General features: G+C 34.8%; 1 protein-coding gene across 3 annotated transcripts in view; it reads left to right on the top strand.

The window, feature by feature from the left end:
• LOC125649659 (anoctamin-8-like) overlaps positions 1 to 14,290 on the top strand; it is a 46,262-nt gene extending 31,972 nt beyond the window's left edge. For all 3 annotated transcript variants that reach the window (XM_048877336.2, XM_048877338.2, XM_048877337.2), the window contains exons 9-15: positions 368 to 423; positions 1,465 to 1,539; positions 1,725 to 2,327; positions 3,017 to 3,214; positions 3,688 to 3,819; positions 4,425 to 4,535; positions 9,494 to 14,290. In XM_048877336.2, coding sequence (XP_048733293.2) covers positions 368 to 423; positions 1,465 to 1,539; positions 1,725 to 2,327; positions 3,017 to 3,214; positions 3,688 to 3,819; positions 4,425 to 4,535; positions 9,494 to 9,679 — 1,361 coding nt within the window. In that variant the 3' untranslated portion in view covers positions 9,680 to 14,290. The remainder of the gene's footprint in view (positions 1 to 367; positions 424 to 1,464; positions 1,540 to 1,724; positions 2,328 to 3,016; positions 3,215 to 3,687; positions 3,820 to 4,424; positions 4,536 to 9,493) is intronic.
• Positions 14,291 to 14,580: the final 290 nt, after the last annotated feature.

Consider the following 14,580-nt stretch of genomic DNA (forward strand, 5'->3'; position numbering starts at 1 on the left):
GATTGTCTGAGTATGTGTGGTTGTCTGAGTGTGTGTGGTTGTCTGAGTATGTGTGGTTGTCTTAGTGTGTGTGGTTGGTCTGAGTATGTGTGGTTGTCTGAGTGTATGTGGTTGATATGAGTATGAGTTATGGGTTTGAATATTTATCTTTGTTGAATGTAGCAGGAAAAAGTTTTAAATTGATTTTTTACAAATTTTTCACCAAAGATTGGTCACATGACTTGTAAATTAATTCTGATTTTTAAGGGGAGTGGGATGGAGATCTCAGTTTATGAACCATGTTATAATTAGATTTGGGATATCCACGTGGGAATGATATTGGTCTCTAGAGTGCTTCTGGTTATTATTAATATTGTTGGATTTTCAGAAAATTACAGAATGGAAGAAACCTACTGGAATCATTTGATTGTGAAATTGGTTTTGGTAAGTCTGTTTCTAGGTAATATCTTAGCATGATTGTCAGTGTGGTGTAAATACTGGATGTATACTCTATGTGGGACCAATATAATAGTTCCCGTCTTCTTCTTGATTACAATACATGTATCATTGTTTTCTTACATATTTTCTTGTAGACCTCTGCATGAAATAAAGTACAGATTACTATTAGACTTATACATCATTCAGATTAAAAGTTTAATTTACGATCTAACCTTCTGCAGCTACTGCATACAGGGTTATTTTTGCTCCATGTTATTTTCACTCCATGTTATTCACTCCGTGTTATTTTCACTCCGTGTTATTTTCGCTCCGTGTTATTTTCGCTCCGAGTTACTTTCACTCCGTGTTATTTTCACTCTGTTATTCACTCCGTCTTATTCATTCCATGTTATTTTCACTCCATGTTATTTTCACTCTGTGTTATTTTCACTCAGTGTTATTTTCGCTCTGTGTTATTTTCACTCTGTGTTATTAACTCCTTGTTATTCACTCCATGTTATTTTCGCTCCCTGTTATTCACTCTGTGTTATTTTCACTCCATGTTATTTTCGCTCCCTGTTATTCACTCCGTGTTATTTTCACTCCATGTTATTTTCGCTCCGTGTTATTTTCACTCCGTATTATTTTCGCTCCGTGTTATTTTCGCTCCGTGTTCTTTTCACACCGTGTTATTTTCACTCCGTGTTATTTTCACTCCGTATTAATTTCGCTCTGTGTTATTTTCGCTCCGTGTTATTTTCACCTTTCTACACTTGCTAATGGTTTCACCCTATTTTAAATTCACCCAGACAAAATTATGTTAAAAGGGAGATAAGAGAGAAAACAGTTTCGCCTATAGTCGTAGATTCGATAACAAGGACAAAAGGGGCAAAAATAAAATGGGAGTGAATATTTCCATGCATACCATAGTAAAAGAATGATTTATTGAAATTAGGAAACTGCAGTAGGTAACATACCTTTTGATAGTCAGTAGTTGATAGGTCATTGAATATTTACTTTAGTTCAAATTTGCCTGTCAATTTCTAGTTTCAGTTTGTGAATTCTTTCCTGTCTCTCTTCTACATTGCATTCTATTTACAAGACATGGACAGACTCTGTGATGTAAGTAGCTATGATTTAACATAAAACTCAATTGCTTTAGATATTGACTATCTCCAACATTAAAGATTATTCCATAATTCACTCGATCGATATAGTTCGGGCTGATTTTAGATGGAAAGAAAAATCAATTTTAAAAGTTGTTTGAATTGACTTAAAACATAACCAATAAAATGATTAATCCACAGCAACTGGCAGCTATTTTGATTACGAGGCAAATTATTGGAAACTTGAAGGAGGCTTTCCTTCCATACTTCCAGTGGAAGGCCAAACTCTACAAAATTGGGTACGAAATGACAAAAGATCTCATTCCAGATGGAAAGGCAGTGTCTGATCATTCCCCAGCTTCATCAAATCCAGATGCTTCACTATCTAATGTGAATAATCCAGAAACCTCATCAAATCCAGATTCTTCACTATCTGCTATGAATAATCCAGAAACCTCATCAAATCCAGATTCTTCACTATCTCATGTGAATAATCCAGAAACCTCATCAAATCTAGATTCTTCACTATCTCATGTGAATAATCCAGAAACCTCATCAAATCCAGATTCTCTGCATTCGGATGTGAATGCTCAGGACTTTTGTACTCCAGACCAGCGTCCGGCGAAGGTGTGCGATTTCATGAAGGAAGATTTTGTTGAGAGTGTTCAGAATTCCTTTGGTGTCAAACAGAGACGGACTAATAGAGAGGGAAATTCAGGAGATGATGTAAAATCTGATGTACAGAGCAAACCAATGACTGCCCTCTCATTCACTCAGGCTGAAGTAGAAAGTGCCATGAAACAGGTACGTGTGCAGGTGTGCATGTCAGGTGTTAAATTCAAGCCTTAATATTCTCAAGGAATTCTGAGAAGCACCACACGTGAAATAAAATTACTCGCTTTTATTTTTATATTGCTAAATTATGTTTAAAAACTCTTTACCAATAGACCACTCGTGAATTCATGTTCTTGCGATTTGATGTCTTCAAGTCATTTTGCAATAGAAAGTTCTCGCTTAAAATAAGGAATGTACAGTGATCAAAATGCCTTAGACAAATACCCAAACTTGTATGAATAGAATCATTCCAAGTGAATGTTCAAATCTAGAGACTTCCTGAATTCCACAGCTACATCACAACAGCTGGTAGGTCATTTGAATGATTTAGTCAACTGCTGCAGGAATGCACTAGTCTGTTTGCGGTACTCTTGTTAAAAAAGTAAACACAGTAGTAAAAACTGCATTGTTCACTGAATTACAGTATGGGATAGGTTGAATATATTGTGACATATTTGTCAGCCATCACACTCGGTGAGTCACTGGTTGAGAGTGATCAGGGTGATATATGAATGATTTTAGTTCAAGAAGGTCCAATTTTTAATCAAAGAGTGGTTCAAATGAATGTTTTAAAATGCTTGTGATAGGTCCAGTTGTTATTTTTGAGAAAATTACCTGTTTAGCTGAGTGGGTTAAAATCTGTGGCACTTTGTTGACAGTACGACGACACGCTGGATGACTATCTGGAGATGTTTATACAGTTTGGTTACGTCACCCTTTTCTCCTCCGCCTTTCCACTGGCTGCTCTATGTGCACTGCTGAACAATGTTGTCGAGATCAGAAGTGATGCTTTCAAGCTCTGCATGACTTATCAGAGGCCATTTGGTAAAACTGTGGAAAACATTGGTGCATGGCAGGTATGGAATTTTTAAATTCCTTGTTGGAATAGAAAAAAGTTATGTTTGGAGTTTTCATTAGGGCCACCATTAACTGGAAATTTATAGCAATAATTGTAATGCCACAAATACGAGTTGCATTTGACATAACATTAGAAACTATTGCAGAAAGTCACCATTCATGAACCAGACTTTTTCTGATTCCATGGTCCTCTTCTTACAAAATCGCTAGTTTCCTCTAACTAGGATAGCATGCTTTCTTCATTCATGGTCTGTTTCAATTTTGTCTGAGGTAGTTTGTGTGCCATAAATACTTGAATATCACTGAAAGTGAGAGAAAAGATCAAGATTAATTTTCCATGATTACATATGAATTCTTATATTGCCATTAAATCAGTGAACATTAGACCCACCTAGAATTAGTTATTACAGTATAATGTACATGCCTATTTTCCAAAGACTGTTTCCTGAAGTACACGTGAAATTTGTTGCAGGATGCCTTAGAACTGATGGGAGTCTTTGCTATCATTGTAAACTGTGCTTTGACTGGGGTGTCCGGGCAGGTCCAGAGGATGGTCCCGGGGGCTTCCACAGAAACTGTCATTCTGATCATAGTTCTGTTAGAGGTATGAATGTCATTCACAGAAACTATCATTCTGATCATAGTTCTGTTAGAGGTATGAATGTCATTCACAGAAACTATCATTCTGATCATAGTTCTGTTAGAGGTATGAATGTCATTCACAGAAACTATCATTCTGATCATAGTTCTGTTAGAGATATGAATGTCATTCACAAAAACTGCCATTCTAGTTCTGTTAGAGGTGTACTGTATGTGAACTCATTTTAGTGTATTTAAAATTTTGTGCAGTCTGGGCACTTGTGCTGTGTTTGATAATATATTGATGGAAAAAAAATTCATCTTTTAGCACAACCATAAATTAGATCTCTTGCTTCACTGCCAAAGTCTCTAAAATTTGAATCCCACTGAAATAAGTACACGAACAGTAGTTTTCTTTTATGTATACATACACCTTGGCAATAGAAAGATGAACTAGCTAGGAATGAAAAAGTGTTAATTTGGAGAATCTGAGCTTTTATAAAAACAATTAAAACTTTCTCGTGTGACTTGTGCCAATCACCCACTGCAGAAATTGTTTGTAGTTTTTTTGTGGATTATTTTGGGACTGCCAGTTCCTGCTGATTAATGTCATTCTTTTCTGTTTTTCAGCACATCATTTTGGGACTAAAGTTCTTGATAGCCTATGCCATCCCAGATATCCCAGAAACTATAGAAACCAATAGAGCCAAGCTAGAGTTCCTACGAAGGGAGGCCCTAAAAGTAGTTATAACAGTTTTTGAAGTTCTGTATGAAATGCTGGACATTTTATGATACAGTGATTAGTGATAAGATTATGGAAATCGTCCTGTCTATCCATCCATCCTTTTGTCTATTTGTCTTAGATGCAATTCTGTAGCTTTGCAGTCACAGTAATTTGGATGGTGGGTCTTTTATTGACTGGAGAGTTACAATCTGTCTGTATATCAGAACCACTAGTCACAGTAATTTGGATGGGGGGGGGGGGGTCTTTTATTGACTGGAGAGTTACAATCTGTCTGTATATTAGAACCACTAGTCACAGTAATTTGGATGGGGGGGGGGGGGGGGTCTTTTATTGACTGGAGAGTTACAATCTGTCTGTGTATCAGAACCACTAGTCACAGTAATTTGGATGGGGGGGGGGGGGGGGGGGGGGGGTCTTTTATTGACTGGAGAGTTACAATCTGTCTGTATATCAGAACCACTAGTCACAGTAATTTGGAGGGGGGGGGGGGTCTTTTATTGACTGGAGAGTTACAATCTGTCTGTGTATCAGAACCACTAGTCACAGTAATTTGGAGGGGGGGGGGGGGGGGTTATTGACTGGAGAGTTACAATCTGTCTGTGTACTCATATCAGAACCACTAGATGCTCACACATGACACAAATATTGCTTTTGTCCCGAGAATATGTCCTTACCCTACCTCAAGGTTATTTGGACAAGGTCAGATGAAAAAATTGTATCTAGGTCATTACTTGCAGCAAAGCAATACCAGATTATTATAAGTGATACAGATGTTGCTTGTGATCTTAAAATGTGCCTAATTTACATTTAACCAAAGGTCATTTGGATAAAGTCAAGGTTATTGTGAGAAGAGACTGGGCTTTGTAACACACACACTCTCATACTTAACACAACAACTGGCTTGTAAATTTGTTGTGTTGTTTTACTGTGGTCATGTTGACAAAGTCAAGGATATTGGGGAAAATAAAAAATTGTCTGAACTATATATTTAGAGCCTTTGACAATCATCACAAAGTTTGCTTGCAATTTAGACAATCGTACTTTACACAAAATATAGGAATTACTCTGTCTGTGTGTCCGTCTGTCTGTCTGTCTTTGCAGATTCGTGTCCGGGCCATAACTTCTTTGTTCTTTGACATAGGCATTCCATATTTGGCACACAGGTGGATCACCATGAGACGATGTGTCGAGTACCTTCATGACCTCTATATGACCTTGACCCTTGACATCAAGGTCAAAATTAAAGTTTTCTTTACAATGGATTTGTGTCCGGGCCATAACTTCTTTGTTCTTTGGCATAGGCATACCATATTTGACACATGAGTGTATCACCATGAGACGATGTGTCGGCTACCTTCATGACCTCCATATGACCTTCATCTCAAGGTCAAAATTAAAGGTTTTTACAATGGATTCGTGTCAGGGCCATGACTTCTTTGTTCTTTGACATAGACATACCATATTTGATACATAAGTGTATCACCATGAGATGATGTGTCGGGTACCTTCATGACCTCAATATGACCTTGAACTTTGACCTCAAGGTCAAAATTCATTATAGGGTTTTGACATAGTCATACCATAAGACATGGGTGTATCACCATGAGACTAGGTGTCATGTACATTCATGACCTCTTTATGACCTTGACCTTTAATCTCAAGGTAAAATTATAGGTTTATACCATGGATTTGTGTTCGGACTATATCTTCCATTTTCTTCTACAAAGGCATACCATATTTTTACACTCAGGAAAGAGGTAATTTATACCTATTAACAACACCCTTATTGGGGTAAGCGGGGGGTATTCTTAGTGAGCATTGCTCACAGTACCTCTTGTTTGACTTGTGGACGCAACTCCTCTGAAACCACTCAATGGATGTTGTTCAAATTTTGTAAGATTGTTAGTCACCATTTATAATTGATCACATTGTGCTACCATTTTGATTTGACAAATTTTACAGGAGTTATGGGACTTTTGTGCTTCCAACTTTTTTTTGTGGCAGCCAGGGACATATGGCTACACGTAGCAATCTTGTGGTATATGAGGATGTTTTTGAGCTCAGTTTCTGTTACAGTTCAAATTGAATTAGAATGAAACTTGGCAGAAGTGTTTGGTACCAAGTGTAATTATGAGGGACACCTGTATTTTTGGGGGATGAATTACTGTAAACCAACTTTGATTTGCGATGATTTTATTTTGCAATTTACCAGTGATGAACTAGTTAGCGACAACTAATTTTCATGACCCAGATTATCTTTAACATACATGGGACATTAATAGACTGGTTCACGGCGAGGAATATATTTGATCTTTAACATACATGAGACATTAATGGACTGGTTCACGGCGAGATATATATTTGCGGTGATGAGGTTCTTGTGAATCTGGCACGTTTCTTGCATGCGAATAAAAGTTTGTTTACAGTCAAGTTTTGGGGTTTCCCATTCTGCAGTGGACTTATTTTTACATGAGGTTGTTTGTTAATGCAGTTTCATATTTTTTAATCACTGGTATGAAGTTTGACCAAAATGGGTTGGGTTTTTTTTTGGGGGGGGGGGGGGACAAGGCCACAGGCACTTGTTTCTGTAAATGAATTATGACCTCGGTATACTAATAACAACACAAGGTAACTAGCTTCAAATGACACCCCTGAGAATGTCGGCCTATTGAGCTTCCAGGGAATATGCGATGTAAATGTATTTACTACCGTTGTATTGTACAATCATTCAACTTAAAAACCATCTATGACATGGCTGCATTCATTGCCTCTTATCGCCGAAAACTGCAACAAAACATGGATTTTCCGTTTTATACCACGAAGTGCTATATATGTACTGATACCGCACAGAATGAAAATTGTATATTCGTTGTGTTGAAAAATAAAGTGTCATTGTTTTATTATCACAATAAATTGATACGATGTTTATTACCAAAAAATCTTGAACATATTGCTTTGTTAACAAAATAAAAATTTTGAATTGAAGACACTGTACGCTATTTTTAGTTACTCAAAAAAACCAAAGCTGTTCGTACGTTTCGGGATTTTACATGTCATCAGAAGATAGAAGCTAAGACCTCCCGAGTGGAGATTTTAAAATATTTTCGTGTCGGAATCATTTCTGATGAAGATAATAATGAAATTATAACTTACTGTAAATACAACTTCGTTAACTAGTATGAGAAATATTTCTGCCAATTGCATGTTTCATGCAGATCTATGGAAAGTCAGAGAAAATACAGATAAAAGATTATTTGGAAGTATGCAAAATAGAGCAAGGAAAGTTTTTTTAGTGATGTGTTATTGACTTTGTGATATGTATTGATGTGGCAAGTACCTGTTGTTACATTGAAGTTTTATGAAACCCACCATAAGTACCAAGAACGCTGCAGGCACATATCAATGTTTTTCGGAGGCGACTGGCCAACCCTTAACATTAACTGTTATTTTCATGCATGTAAATGAAGATATATTGCGAGAATGGCCCCTCCACTATTTTTGATAGTACTATGTAGTAGTGAATGAGAAGATATTAATGCATGTAAGCTTGAAAGTTATGAATTGAAGCCCTGGAGCAAAGAATGACCCCTTCCAGCCTGAGAGGAAAAGATTGAGACAGCATTGACGAACACTATAACACCCCCACCCATGCATACACTAATTAAGGTTCTGAAGGTCTTTACATATCATGACTATCATATTTTTATCATTGTCTGTCAGGAAATTTAAACAAGCCATGTGCAACTTACAACTTCTCCGACGAACCCCCTCCCCGCATCCCTAATATTACGGATCTGTCCCGATATGGAAAAATCCACAGACATCTGAAGTATGGACACCCCCCCCCCCCCTTTCTGATTTTTTGGGGCGGCGATTATTTCTCCGAAATGTGTGGATTCCCCGTCTATTCCATCTTAATTTCGATTTATGTAATCGTAAACTTGCTTTTTTGTAAGCCTTAAATACCTTATACTGTTTATAATAAGTATATTCTATATTATACCAGTCCAGTAGAAGGCCAATCTCTAAAGCTTGTGAAAAGCGTGAAACAACTACATCAATCGAAATTGGGTTGAGAGAGACAAGGAATCCACACATTTTGGAGGCATTGTCACTGCAAAAAAAAAAAAAAAAAAATCAGAAGGGGGGATTATAGTTATCAGGTGTCTGTGGGAAAAAAATATGGGGGGATGGAGTCCCCTTTATTTTTTGTAGCATTTCCCCCCTAATGTTAGTAATTAAATTATATAAAATAAGATCAATTGTGGTTAATGGTCACCATTAAAATCATCCTTTTGCCTGTTATTTTTAATTCATCTCTGATGCTCTATCTTTCTATAAATAACTCTAAAGAATTCCAAACGTAATTTTAGAAGAGCGTGCTAGCCAGTCAAAATCGCCCACGTATTCTGTGCGGTATCAGTACATATCACTTCGTGGTATAAAACGGAAAATCCATTTTTTGTTGCAGTTTTCGGCGATAAGAGGCAATGAATGCAGTCATGTCATACATGGTTTTTAAGTTAAATGATTGTACAATACAACGGTAGTAAATACATTAGCATCGCATATTCCCTGGAGGCTAAAAAGGCCGACATTCTCAGGGGGTGCCATTCTGTCATTTGAAGCTAGGTACCTTGTGTTGTTATTAGTATACAGAGGTCATAAGTCATTTACAGAAACAAGTGCCTGTGGACGAGGCTGGTAAATAACATGTACAAATGGAGGACAGAAAGGAACTGATATATGTTTTGGCATTCAAAAACAGTAGTTACAATGCATAATATTTCTAAATTTCAATGGTGCATTGTTCCTGTTAGAATGGATCTCACAGGCTGTGTGTGATATATCTGGAATATAATTCAATAAATCTCAATGAATTCTTTCAGGCATTTTCACATCAATTGCAGAATAATTTTATGTGTTTTTCAAAGGTACTTTTTTCTCATTGTAGAAATTCGAAGCTCAGATGCAATCCATAGCACCAAGCAGTCCAGCAGAAATCCGAGAGAAAATACTGGCACGTCAGAAATCCCGTCGTGAGAATCTGCACCAGAATGAGGCCAAACAAGAAACTACAGGGAATTCTATAAATAGCACAGAAAAGAATGGATCCAGTGACAAAGGGGCAGGTGTTTGATGGAGGTGTGGTGCTTCAAATTTGGTTTAGTCCTTTTTTATTTATCAGGAGTCCTGGGATGTCCTTATTTCATTATCAACCACACATCGATGCTGATTTACGAGAGCCATTGATACACTGCAATATTGACATACACTAAGAATGTATTTTTTATGGTGAAGGTATACTTTTATTGATTTATACAAAAACGAGAATTTCAGGTTCACCAAGAAATGTCCATTGTATTCATGACACGTACAATATTAGAATTTTAGAGATTTTACATGTTTTCTTTTAAGGTTTGTCTTTAATATAAGACTGTTTCTTAATGTGAGGACCTCTTTTTTAAATGCCTCCATAATCGGAGATTCGGGGGCATATATTTTTGGTCTGTCTGTCTGTTTGTCCGCAAAAACTTTAACCTTGCCGATAACTTTTGAATGGATGGTGATTGGGCTTTCATTTTTCACATGTGTATTCCTTGTGACAAGACATTTCTTTTGGTACCAAAATTTTTGACCCCTTGACCTTAGAGTTTGGCCACAAGGGGGCATCAGTGTTTCACAAACTTATCTTGTTCTTTCAAGGTTAATGTGATGCAAAGCATTTATAAAGTAGTTGTTTATGAGTCTTAAGAGTTTACAACAAAACTCTGTTGAACACGTACATGTATTTTCAAACTGATGGCAACTCTAGAGCTAGTCCAAAGGTATGAAATTTGTTAATTGATTTACAAGCATTTTTATATACCAAATCTTATGTATCAGATTCTATATGCCAAAGAGAATTGTAAATGTGTCAAATATATAGTTCCACTTCTTATATACGACTCAATTTCTGTAGGTAAACCAGGCAGGGGGTTGACTATTTCGCCTTGAGAAAGATGTAACTGGTCTCATAAGAAATTCACCAAAATTGTTTTCTAGAACAAAATGCATCAAGATCTGCACCTTGACGAATTTCTATATTTCTTGACAATTTGAAAAGATTAGACATTAAAACAGACTCCTTGTGAATGGCCCAAATACCACTTTGATTTATAACTGAAATGAATGTCAGAATCTTATCCATTTTATCAGTATTTTATTCTTGTTTGTTGAAGTTTTGTTATATCTTTATTTTATACAATGTTTCGTTTTGGTTCATTTGATATTGTTATATACATAGGAGTTACATGTTAGCAACATACATTTAATTCAGTGAATGGATTCCACGTCACTTTAACCTGTGAAATCTGTCTATATACATGTATTCATATCGAATAACACTACAATTCTGGACTTTGTGCTTCCACGACAGGTGTTCAATAGCAATAAAACAAATCTAGTAGCCAAATATACACCAGATTCAATTCCGTGGAATAAGTATTCATTTGCTATCTATTCTAAAACCTGACATTTTACAGTGTATATTGTATTTTACAGTGTATATCGTATTTTACAGTGTATATTACATTTTACAGTGTATATTGTATTTTACAGTGTATATTGTATTTTACAGTGTATATTACATTTTACAGTGTATATTGTATTTGTACAATGTATGATAATATTATTTACAGTGTAAAATTTTATTATTATACAGTGTATATTGTAATATACATATTGTATTTTTACAGTGTATATTATATTTACAGTGTAAAATTTTACATTTTACGGTGTATAATATTGTATATCTACAGTGTATAATATATTTTACATTGTAAAACAATATATCTTACAGTGTTGAATATTATATCTTACAGTGTTTAATATCATATTTTACATTGTTTAATATTATATCCTACTGTGTATAATATTATATCTTACAGTGTTTAATATTATATCTCAGAGTGTTTAATATTATATCTCACAGTGGATAATATTATATTTTACAGTGTTTAATATTATATTTTACAGTGTATAATATTATATCTCACAGTGTTTAATATTATATCTTACAGTGTTTAATATTATATCTCACAGTGGATAATATTATATTTTACAGTGTTTAATATTAGATTTTACAGTGTCTAATATTATATCTCACAGTGTTTAATATTATATCTCACAGTGTTTAATATTATATCTCACAGTGTATATTATTATATCTTACAGTGGATAATATTGTATTTTACAGCATATCATATATTTTACAGTGTCCAATTTAAAAAAAATACATTACAGTGTATGATACTGCATAAGTATTTTTTACCTGCAATTTGTGATTGTATTCATAATTTAGTAACTTTGTTACAGTCACATATCTTTAAGAATCTCTTTTTCTCATATTTTTGTTGAAATTTACAGAATTTTATTTTGAAATTTGCTTCAATGTAGCATAATAGTGATTTTGATTTTGTGTTTAAAATGTTGAAATACACTTTAAACTTTCAGGTAAATACATTTTCAAATTCATGTATTTAATCAGTCCTCTGAATTTTATGTGCAATATACATATACTTTTTTTCCCCTTTTTATTATTATTATTTTGATTTTTGTTTAGCATTGTGCAGCAGTGACTGGTTTTTTTCTTCAAGTATATAGACATACTCTGATCTCTTTGTTAAACTAACCCCCCCCAACCCCACACACACACACACACACAAACAAGCAAAAGTTTGCTTGAGGGTTCTATTGGAATCATCTGTCCATCCGTCTATCTTGAGACATTTTTTGTCAAGAGATTTTCTTAGATTCCATTGATTTATTTTCCTCACAGATTTTGTGGAAACCTTGTAAGCCTCTATATTTTCAGATTGATTTGTACAAATTTGATGAAGTTACATATGTACGTATATTTTAATATTTTTGGAAATGATTGCCTGTTCATTTTGTCAGTATTTTCTTACATTTGCAACATAGAAAGATACTTGACAGTAAAGTTGTTGATGACAAGGTGGCTTGCTTCATTTGGACAATGTAAACATTGTTGAGAAAAAACATGTATATTTCATAAATAGAACATGTATTAGAAAATTTGTGGAAAAATTTCTCATGCCATAGTCCTAGGTTATTTCCACTCTCATTTAGACAATATCAAAGTCACGCTTATAGAATATTTCTACAAGTTATATCTTTAAGGCTGTATCTTTGTAACGTTGAAATATTAGACACTCAATCTTAAATATAAGTTTTAGATGTGACCCTCACTCAAGGTCAGATATAAGATCAAGGTCATAGGACTTCCATTTTTTTCCTCCGTTATGCATTTTAATGCAAGGATTATATGAAATCCATGATTCATATTGTCAAGTCTAGCTTTTGGCTATATCTATAAAACACTTTCGAGTTCAAAATATTGAATTTTAACATTGACGATTGCTAGAGAGGAAGGTATTAATTGGTAGGTTGACCTATTTGAAGTTTAGGTTGAAGTCAGTAACTAAAGAGCTATACCACGTCTCTTTATTTGGAATTTTCTCCTTTTTATATTCCATGAATATATTGATAAGATTGAGGTCATAGGAATTTAGACTAACTTTAAGTGAGGTGTGAATATCATTGAACCCGATGCAACTTTCTTCTGGCTTTTAACGGGTTTTCCAATTTTCACTTTCTTTGTGAGCATTTCGAGATTGCAAAAAGATAAATTCGCATGAAATTGTTAACGGGTGTCTACAGATTTTTAATTTACAAAAAGCTATGAACGAATGCGCGAGTAAATGCTACCTACCTGAAGTGTGGACTGTGTAGTATTAATTATCTCATACAATAGTCAGATGTAATCACCCCATATTCTTGTCACCCATTGGTCAAAATGTTGATCTCTCAATATTTTTTGAAAAAAAATTAATACTGAGATAGAAGTATCTGGTTCATGTACATGTATGTTGCAATCTCAAAAATAGGAATGCGCAAATTAGAAATTGCAGTGTTTTGATGAATTTTTGCGTAAAAATTGTGATACACAGCCGAAAAAATGTGTTATAAATTTCTACTACCAGTATGTCCCAAGAAGAATGAACCACTTCAGGGGGATTAGTCTCAATAGTTTTTTTTAGTTTTTTTTTTATATATTTTATTTTATAGTTGTGTCTTATTTTTCTTCATAAGCTGGTTATAGGATTTACTATTAATAAAGTATGGTCAATACAAAAGTATGCTCAATGTAAACTTTGTGATGTGTCAAGTCCAAGCTACATACATGTTGTAGTTTCAATTTTTGTGCAATTACTGTAAAGCAGTCAATTCTTGACTACATTTATTTATGAATTGTCGATTTAGATGAAATTTATATTCATAAATGAGCCTTCAGCATAAATAAAATGACAGCTTCGCAGCAACATATATTGTGAGAAAGAGGCGATTATGAATCTTGCAAATATTTTTCACATGTGAATAAAACCTGGGCTTACAGTACATGGTAGTGGTACGCAGATCTTAGTTTTTATTAACTATGAAATTTCCCTATTTAGCCAAATGTGTAATTCATAAATCAGAAATTACTTTGCAGCAGTTGACTTTTGTACATTCACATATTTAAGTATCATGTATATTTGTACAATCAGATTTAGTATGAAATGTTTGTGCCCAGTGGTTACGAAATCCATTTCCCATTCTTTTGAATGTCTGTATTATTAAGCTTCTTCAGAGATTCATTTATTGTTTTTCTTTAAGATATAAAAATCCATCATTAAATGAGCTTGCTTTGTGCGACTTCTTATTTGAAGTTCAACGACTGCTCACATGTATACGCTATCGTGCGGTCCACAAGACTTAGTATTTATTTACATGGGTGGGAACCCTGGACTTCAAAGAGCTAAATGCTTAGGTAGGCAGATTGCACTCTGGTCCCCAAAATCATATCTAAATGAGGAGGAGATGCTGTGTGAAAGGATCCAAGGATGATTTTAATCAGGCTGAGCAAATTCATGCATTTTAACACAAAGCCCCCAGACTGCACCTCCAATGCATTGTCGCTATCAACCTTTACAGAGTCTG

This window comes from Ostrea edulis, chromosome 5, assembly GCF_947568905.1.
Source record: "Ostrea edulis chromosome 5, xbOstEdul1.1, whole genome shotgun sequence".
NCBI classification, from domain to species: Eukaryota; Metazoa; Mollusca; class Bivalvia; order Ostreida; family Ostreidae; genus Ostrea; species Ostrea edulis.